At 41.2% G+C, this 16007-nt stretch overlaps 1 protein-coding gene across 9 annotated transcripts in view; it reads right to left on the minus strand.

Annotated features, from left to right (window-relative positions):
* Positions 1-16007, minus strand: part of ppfia4 (PTPRF interacting protein alpha 4) — a 63145-nt gene that overhangs the window by 17602 nt on the left and 29536 nt on the right. The window contains exon 1 of one of the 9 annotated variants that reach the window (XM_068720070.1): positions 10454-10685. The exons of the other annotated variants lie outside the window; for them this stretch is intronic. Within the exon in view, the coding sequence (XP_068576171.1) occupies positions 10454-10516 (63 nt within the window). The 5' untranslated portion in view covers positions 10517-10685. Of the gene's footprint in view, positions 1-10453; positions 10686-16007 lie in introns of those variants that run through there. 9 annotated transcript variants of the gene reach the window in all.

Below are 16007 nucleotides of genomic sequence, written 5' to 3' on the forward strand. Positions count from 1 at the left end.
TGACAACAACAGACGGGTTTTTCAAAGAGCCACACGTGGTTGGAAAGTTTGTTTAAGAAAACTTTGAGTTGTAGTTCAGTCAGGATCACAAGAAAAATGGAGCGGTTGTCATTGAGTGTGTATCAACGTGTCGGAGAGACAGAGCCTTGAAGATTTGTGTGTTCAGAGATTATAGCAGTTTGACTTGCTTCCCTCTCAAGTCATAAGGAAGAAGGGAGTAGTAAGTGGCGTTGGAGTCATTTCGGGATATTGCAGGTGTTTGTGAGGCACAAAGACGAACAAGATTCTGAGATGGGGAGAAGGAGGACAGTAATTCGATGTGTTTGACTCTTGAAGAGGAATTGCAAGATGAGGCCATATGAAAGGGCTCTTCTCAAGATGTTGCTGCTGTCAGGAATATGGTCATGTCACTTCAGTAGAGGAGTCAGAAGATGTGGGAAAAAGGAGTGCAGGAAACGGTGCGGAAACAAAATTAAGCTAATCAGATCATCTCTATTGACAAAAAAGGATTTTTGTCATTTATTGCCATAGTTGTAAATTGTGCTGTTGAAATACAGGGCAGGTCGGAGAGGATTAAGATGATAACATTCTTGGGGACATATCTAGTGAAGATCTAGATACTACACTGAGGGAAGAATTTGCACTAGCGCAGGCAATTTGGTCTCGGCCATAGAATGGATAATGTCGTGAATGGGATCACTTTGGGTGTACACTGTAAATTAAACTCAACAGAAGAGGAAGAACGTCGGACATGGAGTTCTACAAACAGCAATGGAGTAGTTCCACAAGGTGGCAGCAATGTAACATAACAGATGCCGGGTGCCATAAAACATCCCAAAGAAGAAGAAGCTGCAGGTGTGTCTGCAGCCGTAGGAGGGCAGAGCTCCATGTTCAGAAAGATGACGCTCCGGAAATGATACCTTATAAATGTTTGCGTTCGCTTCAAGTTTGCGCAATCCAATTAATGATCACATTTGGCCTGTGGTTGTAATCAGCATTATTTTATCTGGGAATAGTTAATTAATTACTGATTTAATGTACCCATTCGCCAAAATGCTAAGTCTGGCTATAACATGCTAAATGCTAGCATGCTCAGGCTGATCCACCAACAGCGCCTGTGTAAACTGAGGACCTTCTACCTCCAGTGAGGTTTGTGAGGACTTCCTGCTGAGACGGTTAATCGCTGGTGGGACGGTTGAGTCTCGTTTGGCTTAAAACATTTTGGATTTGAGGAGCGTAGTGGTTATGTTATATATTATAGAATGAACTAGTAAAGAATCGAACCAGGACTAGATTTTGGAGGATTTCTCGGTGCGGTACAGACAGGTGAGTACAACAACACACTGCTGAACTCTAGATGAGAACATCAACTACCACGTCGATGCTAAACAACGTACAAGTATGCAAGTTTATAATTTAATGCAGTAACGTTTATTCAGAGTATGTTTTCACTGAGCTACTTTTTACGTTTACATTTATACACAAGTATGGCTCCTTGAGTAATATTTCTTAAAAGTAACAGTACTTTTACTTGAGTACAATATTCTAGTCAGCCACTCTTTCCACATCCACAATGTATTAACAACGCTGAAATGGGACCAGAATATGCAAAATCCATTAGACTGAAAATAAAAAATAACTGTCAGTCTGTGCTATTCTTTCTCATTGCCAACAAATGAGCAACAATGAATATGGAATGTCTAAACATATCATTTGATGGTAACTGAAAACATTATGAATGGCCCTGATCACATATTTCAGTATATTGTCCAAAAAGCAAATGCAATGGTGTGAAAACAGTGTCATCTTACTCTCTCTGACAATCAAAGCACATCCATAAAATCCAGTTCCCAGTGATGATAGAGGGACTTTTCATTATTAAAGAGAGACAATAGATTATTCAAAATGAATTCTTAGCCGTGTGACAAAAGTATATTTCACTTGAGAGCCATTTGATTTATTGATATTCATTCTTCACGCTCCTCAGTTTTGAGAGATGGCTTTGCACTTCACTGAAGCTTTTAAGCACTCCAGACGTCCTTTATAGCCACATTTGAAAAACTTGACCGTTGAGTGACTAGAATTTGGACCACAATGGTTTTTGGTTGGTTTGGATCCACTCAGTCTGTCAGACATGGCATGTTTGAAGCAATTTTCAGTCCAGCATTCAATCATTTTGTACAAATGAATGGTACGGCAGACGCAACTCTGAAATACTGTTCACTCCTTTGTTAATATCATACTGCAATAGTGTCATTTTGATGTTGTAACGGAGATAACATCAAGTAGTTGTACTGAATAGGATGAATACATAAAATAGGTTTTGAGACCTTATAGAGCAATGACACCCTTCCTTAGACACACATTTAAAGGTTTAGTTCACCACAACATTACAAGTCAGTATCTATACATCCCCAAGTCTGTTGAGTGTGCAGTCTGTTACTTCATGTAGTTTCATCACAGCCGTCTCCCACACTATAAGAGATAGAACCACAAACAATCACGTATTGCAAATTTGATGGACATTTTATGCTCTTTTGGAGCTGTAAAAAGATTGCTCCATTAACTTTAATCTTTTGGGAGATGGCTGTGATGGAGCACTAACCTGCTGTGTGTTTGATTGTTACAGTATATAAACTTTAATAGCTCTTTACCTGGCCATTTTTTCATTTTGGGGTGAACTAGTCCTTTAAGTCCTTTGTGTATATATATATATAGCTCTTGTAAAAAACAATTGATATTAAAATAGTAGAAATCAATAATAGAGTATTTAAAACTTTTGTAGTAGACTTTTCGTGACTGACAACGTACTGGACCTGACTGAATATCTGACATCTATCAACTGGATATAATACACCACACCCGTCCACTACTGCAAGACAACATTTAATGCATTTGTAAAGACTTTTATAAATCCTGACAGTGTCAGATGTCTTTAGCTGAAAATGATAAGCTTCACCTGCCCTGGTTTGGGATTATAATGTCTCCACATTCTGTCTCGCTCAATTAAATCATAATAGCATAAACTGATCCTCACACAAGTCCCTCCAGATCAGTGGAAGAGAATGGGTGAAATATGAGCCCCAGCTTCTGCCCTTCCTGTACAACTAATATTTGAAGTTTTGTCTTACTGCTACCTGTGCTGTCAATTTCCCGGTCTCCAAGTCCCATACGTTATCCACTTGCCCATATGATTTTCTGTTTTTCTGTCTGCCATTGATTAGATTTACACGAGGCAAGAGGCCAACAGTGCTACTGTTACAGTGTATGACAGAGAAAGAGTCAGTGACACAGCTTCTGCTGGAAGTTCATTTTTAATATTTTCTGTGGTTTGATCACACAGAGATTCGGTGGCTGTTTGTTTACTAAAGTGTGTACATCTGTTAGTGCGCCAGTGTGTATGTGAGTCAGTTTGTGTGTGTGCATGTTGTTTTAACATCTCTTGGTGCTTTGTTGGCGTTTCTTGTAAGCTTGGCTTTCGTCCAAACCAATACCAGGCTTATGCTCTCTCTTCTTGTCTCAAACACAGACACAGCTTTTAAAGTCCTGGTGCTCCCTGCAGGAATGACACTGCATTCTTGGTCTTACGTTGCTCACTGATGACCCAAACATTGCACATGACTAAGAAATTCTACTTTGAAGTTGGCATTGGGAACATTCTACTTTGCTGCCCTTTAAAAAATATGGTGGAGCATAATGTGCTAGACCTGGTTAACTTGCCATCAATACACCTAACGCCTGTCTGAGCCTATCAAGAAGACCGGTGTAACCAGAACAGATGTGATTGGATCACACTTATATAAAGTTATGAAGAGTGTCTTTAACCATAAGAAATTGATTAATATCCCAATTTTAGGGCAAGATATTGTATGCCTTGTATGAGACACATTCTGGTCTTTAGTTTCACAGTGCTAAACTGGCGATGATGGTCAATAAAGTTCTGGCCTCTCCGCTTGTCACTGGTCTACACCACCAAGCTGGGTGGGCCAATCCTAAAGTGGGTGTTTTATGAATATTCACTCTTCTTGCCTTTAATCTGGGAAATAGGATGCACAGACTGATGCACGTTTTTATTAACCGCAACCGACCTGACCCGCAAACCTCCAACTTTATGCATTATATAGTAGCGCAGTTGTCAGGTCTGGACAAGGACAGAGACAAGCGGACCTGAGTGTGGTGTGTGTGTTAGAGAGAAACAGAGAAAGGGGAAGAGAAGGTGGACTATTGCATGTAATGTTTCTGTAAGATCGACCCCCACATCACCACTGACTAGTGTAGACTGGTGTAGTTTAAGTATGTATTGTGCAGTTGTACTTTGCAGGAAAAATGCCTAAATCTAGGTTAATTTAAAGAAATCAAACTAAGATGCGGAATATAAAAAAAATGGTCAGGAGCAAAACATCTGATCTGTTCAGGAATTTGGAGTGTCATCACACAAATGTGCCTCTTTAAATTTGCCCTGTGCTTTTAATATTTGTCCTATAAACTGACCTGTTGTGTTTTTCTTTAAATATATTAGATATATATATAAAAACAACATTACATTGCAGTGTGACAGCTGAACTGAGTTAATAATTTATATAACAGAATTCCGATCTGCGACAAACGCTTGCACTCTTACACACAAACTCTCACTAAATGATCTGGATCTCTGTTGACCCTGAGCATCGCGTTGCAGGCAAAAAACAAGTCAGGAGAGGGAAGAGAGAGGGAAGGAGCATCGGGAGGAAAAGGGGGAAAATGGGTCAGCGTGCTCATTTTACTTTCCCTTATTCCACTGGGGTGCACAAATAGACAGGAGCTCAGCCCAAATCCACCAACAGATGTTAGAGCTCACTGTCTCTTTCAATCATGGCAAAAAGGCTCAACCGCCACCTCTCGCACTCTCTGTTTCATCCCTTGATCCTTCTGCCTTTCAGGAGCTCTGTGCTTCTCCCCACAAACTGCTTGAATGCTAAAAAAAACAAATGTGTGAAACATGCACTGACAAATAACCAATGATAGATAAAGGTATAAATACATACCCCTTGTTTTATGTATTATATAACAGAACAGACAAGTGTTATATATAAAGTATAACACATCACTGTCTAGACAAAAAATGTCTCTTTAATTTCTTAAGGAGGTCTGTCTAACGTCTTCCCACGGGCAGCTTCTACCTGCTTTCGCTTTTAGTCTCTTTTCCGCGCACACACACACACACACACACACACACACACACACACACACACACACACACACACACACACACACACACACATATGCTGTTGCTCTGTGCACTATGCAATCCTAACCCCCCCAAAACCGTATGAGCTATGAAAAATCCTGGGATGTTTATTAAACTTTATAAAGTCAGATACAGAAAGCAGTTCTCTGTCAGAGAGTATATACACCTAGGTGTAGTTATGGATTCAGACCTTAACCTGAACAGCCATATCAAGACAATCACAAAATCAGCCTACTATCACCTGAAGAACATATCAAGGATTAGAGGATTTATGTCTCAACAGGATTTGGAAAAACTTGTCCATGCATTTATCTTCAGTAGACTGGACTACTGTAACGGTGTGTTCACAGGTCTCTGTAAAAAGTCAACCAGAAAGCTGCAGCTGATCCAGAATGCTGCAGCTCGAGTCCTCACTAAGACCAAGAAAGTAGATCACATCACTCCAGTTCTGAGGTCCTTACACTGGCTTCCTGTCCAACAAAGAATTGACTTTAAAATCCTGCTGTTGGTTTATAAAGCACTGAATGGTTTAGGACCAAAATACATCTCTGATCTGCTGCTACCTTATGAACCATCCCGACCCCTTAGGTCGTCTGGGACCGGTCTACTTTCTGTTCTCAGAGTCAGAACTAAACATGGAGAAGCAGCGTTCAGTTTTTCTGCTCCACATATCTGGAACAAAGTCCCAGAAAGCTGCAGGTCTGCAGAGACCCTCTGCTCCTTTAAATCCAAACTGAAGACTTTTCTGTTTGCTGCTGCCTTTAATTGAACCACATTCAAGGATATTAATCAATTTCTGCATTTTACTACTGTATTTTATTCCTTAAACTGCACTGCAACTATTATTCTGTTTTTAGCTTTTTAGTGTTTTAATGAATGTTCTTAATTGTTTTTGAATCTCCTTTTCTTTTGCATTATGTTTTGATGCTTTTAATGGTTTTATGTGAATCACTTTGAATTGCCTTGTTGTTGAAATGTGCTATACAAATAAACTTGCCTTGCCTTGCCTATATGTATGTATATATATATATATATATATATATATATATATATATATATATATAGAGAGAGAGAGAGAGAGAGAGAGAGAGAGAGAGAGAGAGAGAGAGAGAGAGAGAGAGAGAGAGAGAGAGAGAGAGGGTTCTCTGCCTTCTCTGGTTCTCTGGTTCCTCTGCCTTCAACCACAATGTGAGATAGCAAGCGGTTACCAAACACCCAGAGCCCAGACATTGTAAAAGGATTTCTCCCCTTCGCTTCCTTAAGCAGTTTGGGATTAAAGGATGAAAAAAAATGCTGTGTGTGTGTAGAGAGAGAGAGAGAGATTGGAGTGCAGACACACACGTGCAATCCCCAAAAATATATGGTCTATTGTTAGTGCGCTCGTCCTTCTGTGTCTGTGTGTGTTTTTTGTATTTTGCTCAGATGTCAGCACTGTTGAGAGTTGACCAACAACTGAAAAAGCAAATATGAACATTCAGCACAACCCCATATTTTATTTCAACAACACATCTGCCCTGTCTAATGCAAATATACAGAAAGCGTGAATGTGTGTGTGTGTGTGTGTGTGTGTGTGTGTGTGTTTGTGTTTGACAATGTGTGGGCACTTGCGAGGCAGGTGCTTTAGCAGTCATCACAAATGACGTGATCATTTTTTGACTTGGCAGTTATTTTCTGTCGTTCAGCTGTAAAGCTGTGGTTGAGGGAACAGACAGTGAGTACTTTGAGGACCTTGGTCCTTCATTCGTCGGCACTGGCCAACAGTATTCATAGTACTTCTAAAAGCTCCAGTTTAACGTGCAGCAGTAGAGCACTATCGTGCTAAATTCCTCTAAAAGTTTCCTGCTGAAAGATTTCCTTCCAGTACCTTGCACCTTATAAATTGACTTAAATTTAAAGCGTCAAAAAACTCATCCCACTGGATGAATTAAAACTTGTTGAACCTTTTTGGATGTCTTTGATTGTTTCTGATGCTGTTTGTATTTGCTTGTGTGTGCCTGGATGTGTTTTGTTGTTTGTCTTGTATCTGTTTATACCTATTTTCTCTGGACTCTCTTGGAAAAGAGATCTTGAAGTACTTCTTTTGAAAACACAACTAATGACGTAGCTATTTTAATGACTTCACTGAGTAATTACGTAATCGCTGTTAAAGGTCCACTGTGGCATCCTGACTAGAATCATGTAAGCATCACTCAAAGATCCCTCTTTATTCCAAAGCTTTGTGAAAAATGTATGATCATCGTCTCTTTTATAGGACAGCAAGACAGAAGAGGATTCACCTAAAAAAAAAAAAAAGATCCGCTGAGTTGCAGACGTCTCTCTCCCAATGTAATGTGACAAAGTCTTTTTGGGCACCATGGCATCACATGACGGACCCAGAAGTTGTAATGTCACCGTTTGCCGCACCGTTTACCAGTTATTTCTGTGCTGATGTTTTTTGTTTTACAACGTATTTTTTCAATCTTTTCCTGTTAACTGAGTGAATGTTGTTTACCAGTTGCAAACATTTCTGCAAAGTAACCAGGAAACAATATTTACTTTTCTCCTTTAGAAAAGTCTCTCTAACGCATGATTTTTTTCACAACTACTCTATTTGCCTTCACTCACAGTATAACTCTCCACAGAATGGACCAAGTTCTCATTTGTCTCTGCAGCTTGCTAAAGGTAATTTGGGGAGAATAGAAAAGTAACAAACAAAAGTAAATTTTGAAAAAGCATGGTGATGGATACAGAATTGTATATTAACACACTAAGCAACTCCAGAGATGTATCGTAGATTACTGATACAGTAAATCATACCTTCATAAAAATGAATGCACTGAGCAACAAACAGCCTCTTAACTCCTTCTATGTGTGGGCAGATTAACAAGACAGAAGGCTGAGGCCAATACAAAAATAAATCGATGTCTGCCAAAGCTCGAGAACAGTGACAGTGACATCGTGTCTGTGAGCGTCAGTTGGTGGGAGGACAGGAAAAGAGGAAAATATGTGACTAAGCAAGAAAGGAAAGAGATGGAAACTGTAAACATGACTATCAACTCATTCACACATTGTGTGATTCACAGGGTAGGTTTGTGGTACCAGATATCATTTATGATAATCTGAGGATCATTACAGCCCAAGTGCACATCGCCAGCAATCAGATTGTATTTTGCATCTTGGAAAGACCAGCAAACCTTGAGTAGAGTAATTCATCATGTTTCTTCAGCACAGAAGTAGGCGTTAGTTAGTTAGCACTGCCTCAGTGTTAGTCTGTTTTTCCTCCTGTCATTCAGTAATAATGACAGCAACACTTCACTCAGAAAACAAGGTTCTCGTTTGAGCAATTCTACAGTTATGTGGTACATGTTCTACAATGCAAGAGCGGAAAAGATTTGCTTCAACCCTCAGAAATGCTAATGAGAGAAGGAGATACCTCATCAAAGATCGTATAGAGTGGCTGAGCTCCTCTCACTCGCGCCACACCAAAAGACACTAAATTAACTCTGATGTAAATCTCGGTCATTCACTAAGGAGTGCCGTGCTGAAGATGAATGCAGGGCCTGGGACGGGAGGATGAGCGAGTCCCCGGGGAGACTCGGATATCACAGCTCTGTAACTCTTCACCACTGCAGAGAGAGTGAGGCCGCACACAGCACAGAGGTGGACTCGACCTTGCTCTGACAAGTCTTACGCACACCGACCGCCGCCAACACCTTTGCCGGGGTGTTGGCCCTGTAGGCAGTGAGTAATCTGTTGCCATGACGCCGCACCACACACTGCGGGGCCGTCGCCACGGCAACGGCTCATTAGGAAAGTGGAGTGTTTGAGCAGCATGCGAACTTCGCATGAACGTCTCATCAGCCGAACGCAGACGCACGTCGCTACAAAACACGAATTGATGCACAAAGCTGCCGAGAGATATTCCTTCTGTATAATGATGTGACAGCTCTCGAGACCCGGGGAGTGAAGCCGCTGACTGCAGCACAGATCTCCACCCTGACTGGAGGAACAACTCTCACTGAAAACTTTTTTTTAAAAAGCTTCTCCTTTCAGAATGCAGAACATGGAGAGAAAATAAAGAAAAGCAAACACATTTTTACTGTATTCTTCATGGCTGAGAGTGATGTAGTAAAATTAGGTTTGGTTTCTGCATAATCATTGTGAGTCATGAGCAAATCAGTGAAGTGAAGAACATTAGGGATAATGCCAAGACTGACTGAAGCCGTGCCAGCTCTGGACTCACTTCTGAAGCGCTCATAACACAACAGCTGAATACAACTCAGTAAATCCCACTCTGAACACCTTGGAAAAAGGGGATTTCTATGTGAAATCCCAAGCATAAGTGAATCTAGAAGAGTTCTCACCACATTTGAAGGGATTTAAATGAAACCTGGCAAGAAAAAAAGAAAAAAAAACACCAGTGTAAAAACATGCAAATCAGAAGTAATTTATTACCCTGACTATTGTCCATAAAGTTGATTGACACAGCAAAAGCATTTTCACTGCATAGCTGACACATCAACTATGTCTCTCTGTCTGTGTTTTCCAAAATATAATTTTGTTATGCTCGGCAAACAAAGGTGTCAAATCTTTGTAAGTTTTCCAACTTTCTCTTCTCCTCTGTGCCCATTGAAGGCCTGAGCCCAGAATAGCATCCATTCGTGTATCCAGGTTTTCTTCATTTAAGAAAAACAAAACCTGCTCCAGAAAGAGGGACAAAGAAAGAGAGGAAGGAAGAGAAGGGAATACTTCCTCTGCTCGGATGAAAGGAGATACACAAAGAGTTTTTGTTGTGCATCAGCAGAGTCGAGTCTCTCCCATGCATGCTGCAATAAACATACAAGCACGCACAGCAGTCACAGAAAAAGAGAGAATTCCCCACCAGTGCGTGACAGATATATTCATCTCTTATTTTCTTGGACAGTTGGAGGTTGAAAACATGCAACTAGCCACATTAACCAGGGAAAAGCCTTATTGGAGGGAGGGGGTGTGCCCACATTTCTAAACTGATATGCAATTTGCATCACTGCAAAGCATTAATCATTGTTCACAGCTTGATTTAGGCATGGTGTGGAAAAGGAGGAAGAGGTGGAGATGAGGCCATATCTCAATCCTAGAAAAGAGTCATCAGCACTGAAATCAATACTCAGGCAAGGACACGTGGAGACCACAGAGAGAGCGCTATTAGAGCTGGAGACAATCCTTTACCAGTAACATCCACAAACTCTACGGGTGGTGAGTCCCTACCTGGTACATGTAGGTGTTAAAGTGGGTCCCATTCAGAAGGTGGATCTTCACTGTTGGGTTCATGGTGAAGTTTAAACATATCAGATCCCTCAAACAGACCCCCCATAAAAAGAGAGACAGAGACAGGTAGAGAGGACGAGGAGTGGTGGGCAGAGAGGGTGGTGAAGATTGGAAAAGAGGGATTGTTCCTCTGAGTCCTAATCGACACTGACTGTAGCAGGACGAGAAGAGATTCCTGTGCTGCTCCCTCTGCCCTCCGCTCGGGACAACAGCACTCCGCTAGTCAGCCTGCTCTAACTGCAGCTGGGACGAGAGACGGCAGGGACGAGGGGTAAGGAGAGAGAGGGAGAGGGAGAGGGAGAGAGAGAGAGAGAGAGAGAGAGAGAGAGAAACAGGGGCAGGCAGAAAAAAAGAAGTAAGCAGGGGTTGACGTAAACATGGATGATTTTGATCAGAGACAAAGATATGATGAGGACGCAGGGAGGAGGTGGGGACAGAGCTGCTAGTGATCAGCTGATGGAGGAAGGAAGAGGCAGGGTTTAGACAAGGACTGCTGGGGGCTCAGGCCACCTGTTCTCTATTGCTCAAACACACACACGCACAAAGGGAGTTTTTAAGTCACATTTGGAACTTACTCCATGAATTAACATTAATTAAACGCTCTATTTCCTCCTAATAAAAACTACAGCCAGTGCTTACTCAACACAAATTCAAGAGACCAATTTTCCTCCAGCATGACATTGTGTGCACTGATTTTTTCTATTTATAAATGGCAGCCTGTTTCGTCCCTCCTCTCTCAGTAGGAATTCAGTGCATTCACTTGACTGGAGTCTGTAACACCTTCCGGTGCTGTTAAACAGCAAAGAATATCAATTCTATCCTCATATTGTTAATGTTGTCTACACTGCTGTGGATGTCCCTTTGAAACAAGATTTTTAACCTCTTTTTCTTGCCATGACACACCAAAAACTTGTAGTCCACCTGATTATTAAAATGTAGAAAATGTCTTATTTGATTCTACATTAATGGCTCACGTTTTCATGATCAAAATATTATAACATTTGCATCATGGGATTTTTTAAGCTTGTCTAAAAATCAGGATATCTCGACCTTTAATTTTGTATTTTGAAGTCCCCAAACTTAAAAATACAATCACTGGGGTGCTCTTAAATACTGATTTGTTTCTGTATTTTACTGATACTGCTTCTCATAAACAGCAGCACCATGCACTGGTATTAGTTTGGTACTTCTGATGTGCATCATCAAAAGTGAAGAATTTATTATTATGAAGCTCATCATGAAGTTATTTTTCACAACCCTCATTTTAAATCAAAAAAGTGCAACTTGATACTGATATTTGTTACATCAATGAGCAGCATGAGCTGCAAAAAGTGTGTTAGAGTAGTCCATGATTAGGTTATGAGCCAGTGTCTAATTAGTTACAACTGATTTGACTGTTCATTAATTTAATTCTGCATTGCTCCCCTCTTCATGCCTTCTCTTATTCTCATCCCTCTACTCTCCTGTGCTTTACCACTCACTGGGCTCAGTCACTCACCGATGCTATGCTCCATCTTCAGTCAGTAAAAAACACACTAAAGTGCTCATTCAACATCATAAGCATTGGGAGTGGCAGTACATAAATGTAGAAAAAGACACAGGTCTACTTGCTTGCACATGGTTGTCAAGGAAACAAGGTTCACAAGACAGAGAGAGAGAGACAGAGAGACAGAGAAAGCAGAAGATGAGGCAGTGAGACGGACAAGTCCCTACACATCAAAATATCTTTTAGTGATTGTGGTGACATGAACTGAAAGCAGCTCACTGCAGGCTCGAACCTCAGCCTCACATCTTGACAGCAGCCAAACACACTGGTCACTGCTGCCATTTGGTTTGGTGGTGAGACAGAGACCCCTACTGGCAGCACATGGTGCTTACACAAAGTAGAAGCAAACCAAGTCATCATGGCTACATCCTCTCACAGAAACGGGCAAAAAATATGCACTGAAGGAGGCCAGTTTACCAGCTTTGGAGTAGCTAGTGGTGTCCAAAGAGGCTCTGAGTTTGACTATATGGCCCATGTACACGGTCAATGATTGAGAAGAAGGAGACACAGGGAAACGAGAGTGAGAAGAGAAGCTGGAAAGAATTTAGAATGCATTGTGATAACTTCTCATCCTTGACATCAGTGGGAGCTACACCTGAGATCTATTATATACGCATTCAAACAAGCACTGAACAGACAAACACACCACATGCACATCAGCAGTGCTGACAAAAACTCCAAAAATGTTACACATTTAAAAGAGCATTTTCTGTAGCAGAATTCAGAGAAGTGGGAGACCTCTGACTATTTTTTATCTGACATCTTCTCATAGTTTCTCTCTCTCTTTCTCTCCTCCTTGCTTCCTCAGTATCTCTCCTCCTGCAGCTGCCTAACTACACTTGATTACTTCTTTCACTCTCTATCCACTCCAGCTCCTCCATGCTTGCTCTCTCATTCTTTTTTCCCTCCTTTGCTCTTCCTCTCTCCTATTTTTCTCAAGCGTTGCTAATCCCAGCTGAACCTTCCCTCGACGGAGAGCAGCCATTTCACATCATAACATAACATGGAGTAGAGGGCAAGCCCCCCATCTCACCACCTCCTCTGTCACATACAAATAACAACCACAAATAAATTCACAAATGTACACACCTAAATACAAAGGGGTGAAGGTTTGGCTTTAGAAGAGCAATGATGGCCCTGAATCCAAACCACAAACAAACATTATAATGAAAACAATCAGGTTTCCTCCACAAGTCTAATTGAAGAATTGGAAATACTGAATTAGTGTAATACACTAACCATACTAAACAGGGTCACTGATAGATAACTTAGACTGAGATAAGACATAAGGCTAACAAGCTTCAGCCAGGCTAGCGGCTCTTTGAGGCTGTACTTTGGCACAGCTGTGAGCTGAATGCTAACATTAGTGTGCTAATTTGCTCACAGTGATAATGCTTATATGCTGATTTCACATGTTTGCCATCTTAGTTTAGCATTTTAGCTTACTAAGATTTGCTAATTAGCACAAAAAAATGAATTACAGCTGAAGATGATGTGAATGTTATTATATATTTGGTCATAAAACAAAGTATTGACAAAATACATTTTGACATGATGATGGTGCGAGATAAATAGTCAGGAGATCACCAAAGTTATTTCAGGGATCACATTTAATGGCAATCCATCCAATAGTTATTGAGATATTTCTCTAAAAACCAAACATGTCAACCTTCTGGTAGCGCTGGAAGAAAAGTCAGAGAAGTTTGTGGACTTAATTCTTGAGTCCCTGAATGTTTGTACAAAATGTCATGGAAATTCTTCCAAAAGATATTTCAGTCTGGACCAAAGTAGTCGACCGACCGGCTGACAGATGTGGCTAAAAATGTCTCAAGCAAGTAAAAGACGATCAAAACAGTTGCAGATCGACAGATTGATTAACTGACTAATCATTTCATATTTCTGTAAAAATGTGCAGAGGCAGAAGAGCACTGTGGAGTGTCTGCAGAGCCTCCTGTCGGGCAGCGTCCAGTCCCAATAAGCTGCACAGTTTGTCTTCAGGGCTTTCAGCCAGAAATGGTTAACCCACGTTAACGTCAACCCAAACCATGATATTTTTCTAAACCTAACCAAATAATTTGTTGACAAAACCTAAGGAGATTTCTTCCAGAAAACTCTTGAGGGCAAACTTCTCCCATGTGCCAATTAGCTCCACCAATAAGATGTGGAGGCTGAAAGGCAAAACCCAGGGCAAAGCTGTGAGCGCATTGTTAAAATTGAAGCGACCTAGATGAAGATATCTGCATTTCTATCAACTCAGAGCTTGTCTCGATTATGCGGGACGAACAAAGACAAATAGATTTTAACTGTCAAACTGTAAAACTGACAAAACAGGGATGTTACTCCTTTGTATATGCACACATTGATGTCCTCACTGTGGGAAGATGTATCCGTCCTTCTAGATCAACACTTTCCTCATCACCTCTTTCTCTTGCTCCTCCTCCTCCTGTTCTCATTTTTTTCAGTCTCCTCTGTCACCTCCTCCCTTCTGCCCCTGTCTAAAGCACCTGTGTCAGCTCTGTCTCTCTCCCCTGCTGTCCTCATCACTCAGTCGGAGCGCACGGCTTACCCCTCTCCATCTCTCCGTCACCGCATCCTCCTCAAGCTCCTGGTCAGCCCAGAGGGAAGCCTATTACTACCACAGTGCACACAAGCATTGCAAACAACAGGCACTGTTCGTATCCATGTTCTGAACATACAGCCACTACTACTCTGCTCTCTGTCTTTCCATATAAAGACATTTTTCATTCTCAGATTTTCATAAAGAAATGTTAATCGTATTCTCGCTTATTCAGAATTTAAAAAAATCAAGTCGACATGAAAACAATGCGTAACCCATTTATGATACATGTGTACACAGTTTCAGTCAAGTCTGGCTGATAACATTAATATATACTGCTACTACACACTGTCTCATTCACTGAAAAATACACAAGCTAACACACGTATACTCCAGAGACCACACAAACACACACACACACACACACACACACACACACACACACACACACACACACACACTCGGTCCGTCCCAGCTGCTCTGCTTTGCAGATGAAAGTGCATCACGGTTCTAGAGGAAAAGCAAGAGATGCACCAAACACAGCTGTATTAATATTAATCTTCATATTCAGAGTAAATAAACTGCTCCGAGGGTACCTCTGGCATAATTTTCCATAATCTCTTCTCTTCCCAATCCTTCTTGGAGCTAAAAATGGCTGAGAGTAATGAGTAGCCGAGGTGTTATGTGTTTGTGTGTGTTTGTGGAGGTCAGGAACGCTGCTCTTGCCCTTCACAGAGTGCAAACTGCAGTGGCAGGATGTAACTCTACACCACTGAGAGAGAAAGAGAGAGAGAGAGAGAGAGAGAGAGAGAGAGAGAGAGAGAGAGAGAGAGAGAGAGTGAGTGTGTGTCTACAATAACTGTAACTGTAATGACAGAGGAACGACAAGCACCTCTCATGGTGCCTGAAAGTGAGGTGTCATACTGTTGTCCTGTCCTTCTCCCACAGCCTCTGTCCTTTTTAGATGTGGAAACACGTGGATGGAAACATGGAGAGTGGGACTGAATACGGAACCAGTATCTGAGTATAATTGTTCACTAATGCTAATTAAAGTGTCCATCGCTGACCTGGGTTAAAAGCGTACCAAGTTCTTGATAGTGGTACAAAAATAACTGTTTTATAGAATCATTGTTTACAAAGTATGTAAGTATGCTGTTACACACACTGCGTTCCACATCGCATACTGCAGCTGCCCTTACAAAGTACCTTCTGTTGCATGCAGTATTAATTGAATTGGGACATACTTCTTTGTCATAATATTGCACCCTAAACATTTACCTTGACCTTCTCGCTCATATATCCACTGCGGAGAGGATTTGCGGTGAGAATAGCCAGAGCAGCATCCTGGTTTACAAACTGCAAAATGCAACAGAATGCAGTTGAGCATCCTG

The sequence above is a fragment of the Cebidichthys violaceus genome, unplaced genomic scaffold (genome assembly GCF_023349555.1).
Source record: "Cebidichthys violaceus isolate CVI_PGR_0920_01 unplaced genomic scaffold, fCebVio1.0.p SCAF_25, whole genome shotgun sequence".
Taxonomy (NCBI): domain Eukaryota; kingdom Metazoa; phylum Chordata; class Actinopteri; order Perciformes; family Stichaeidae; genus Cebidichthys; species Cebidichthys violaceus.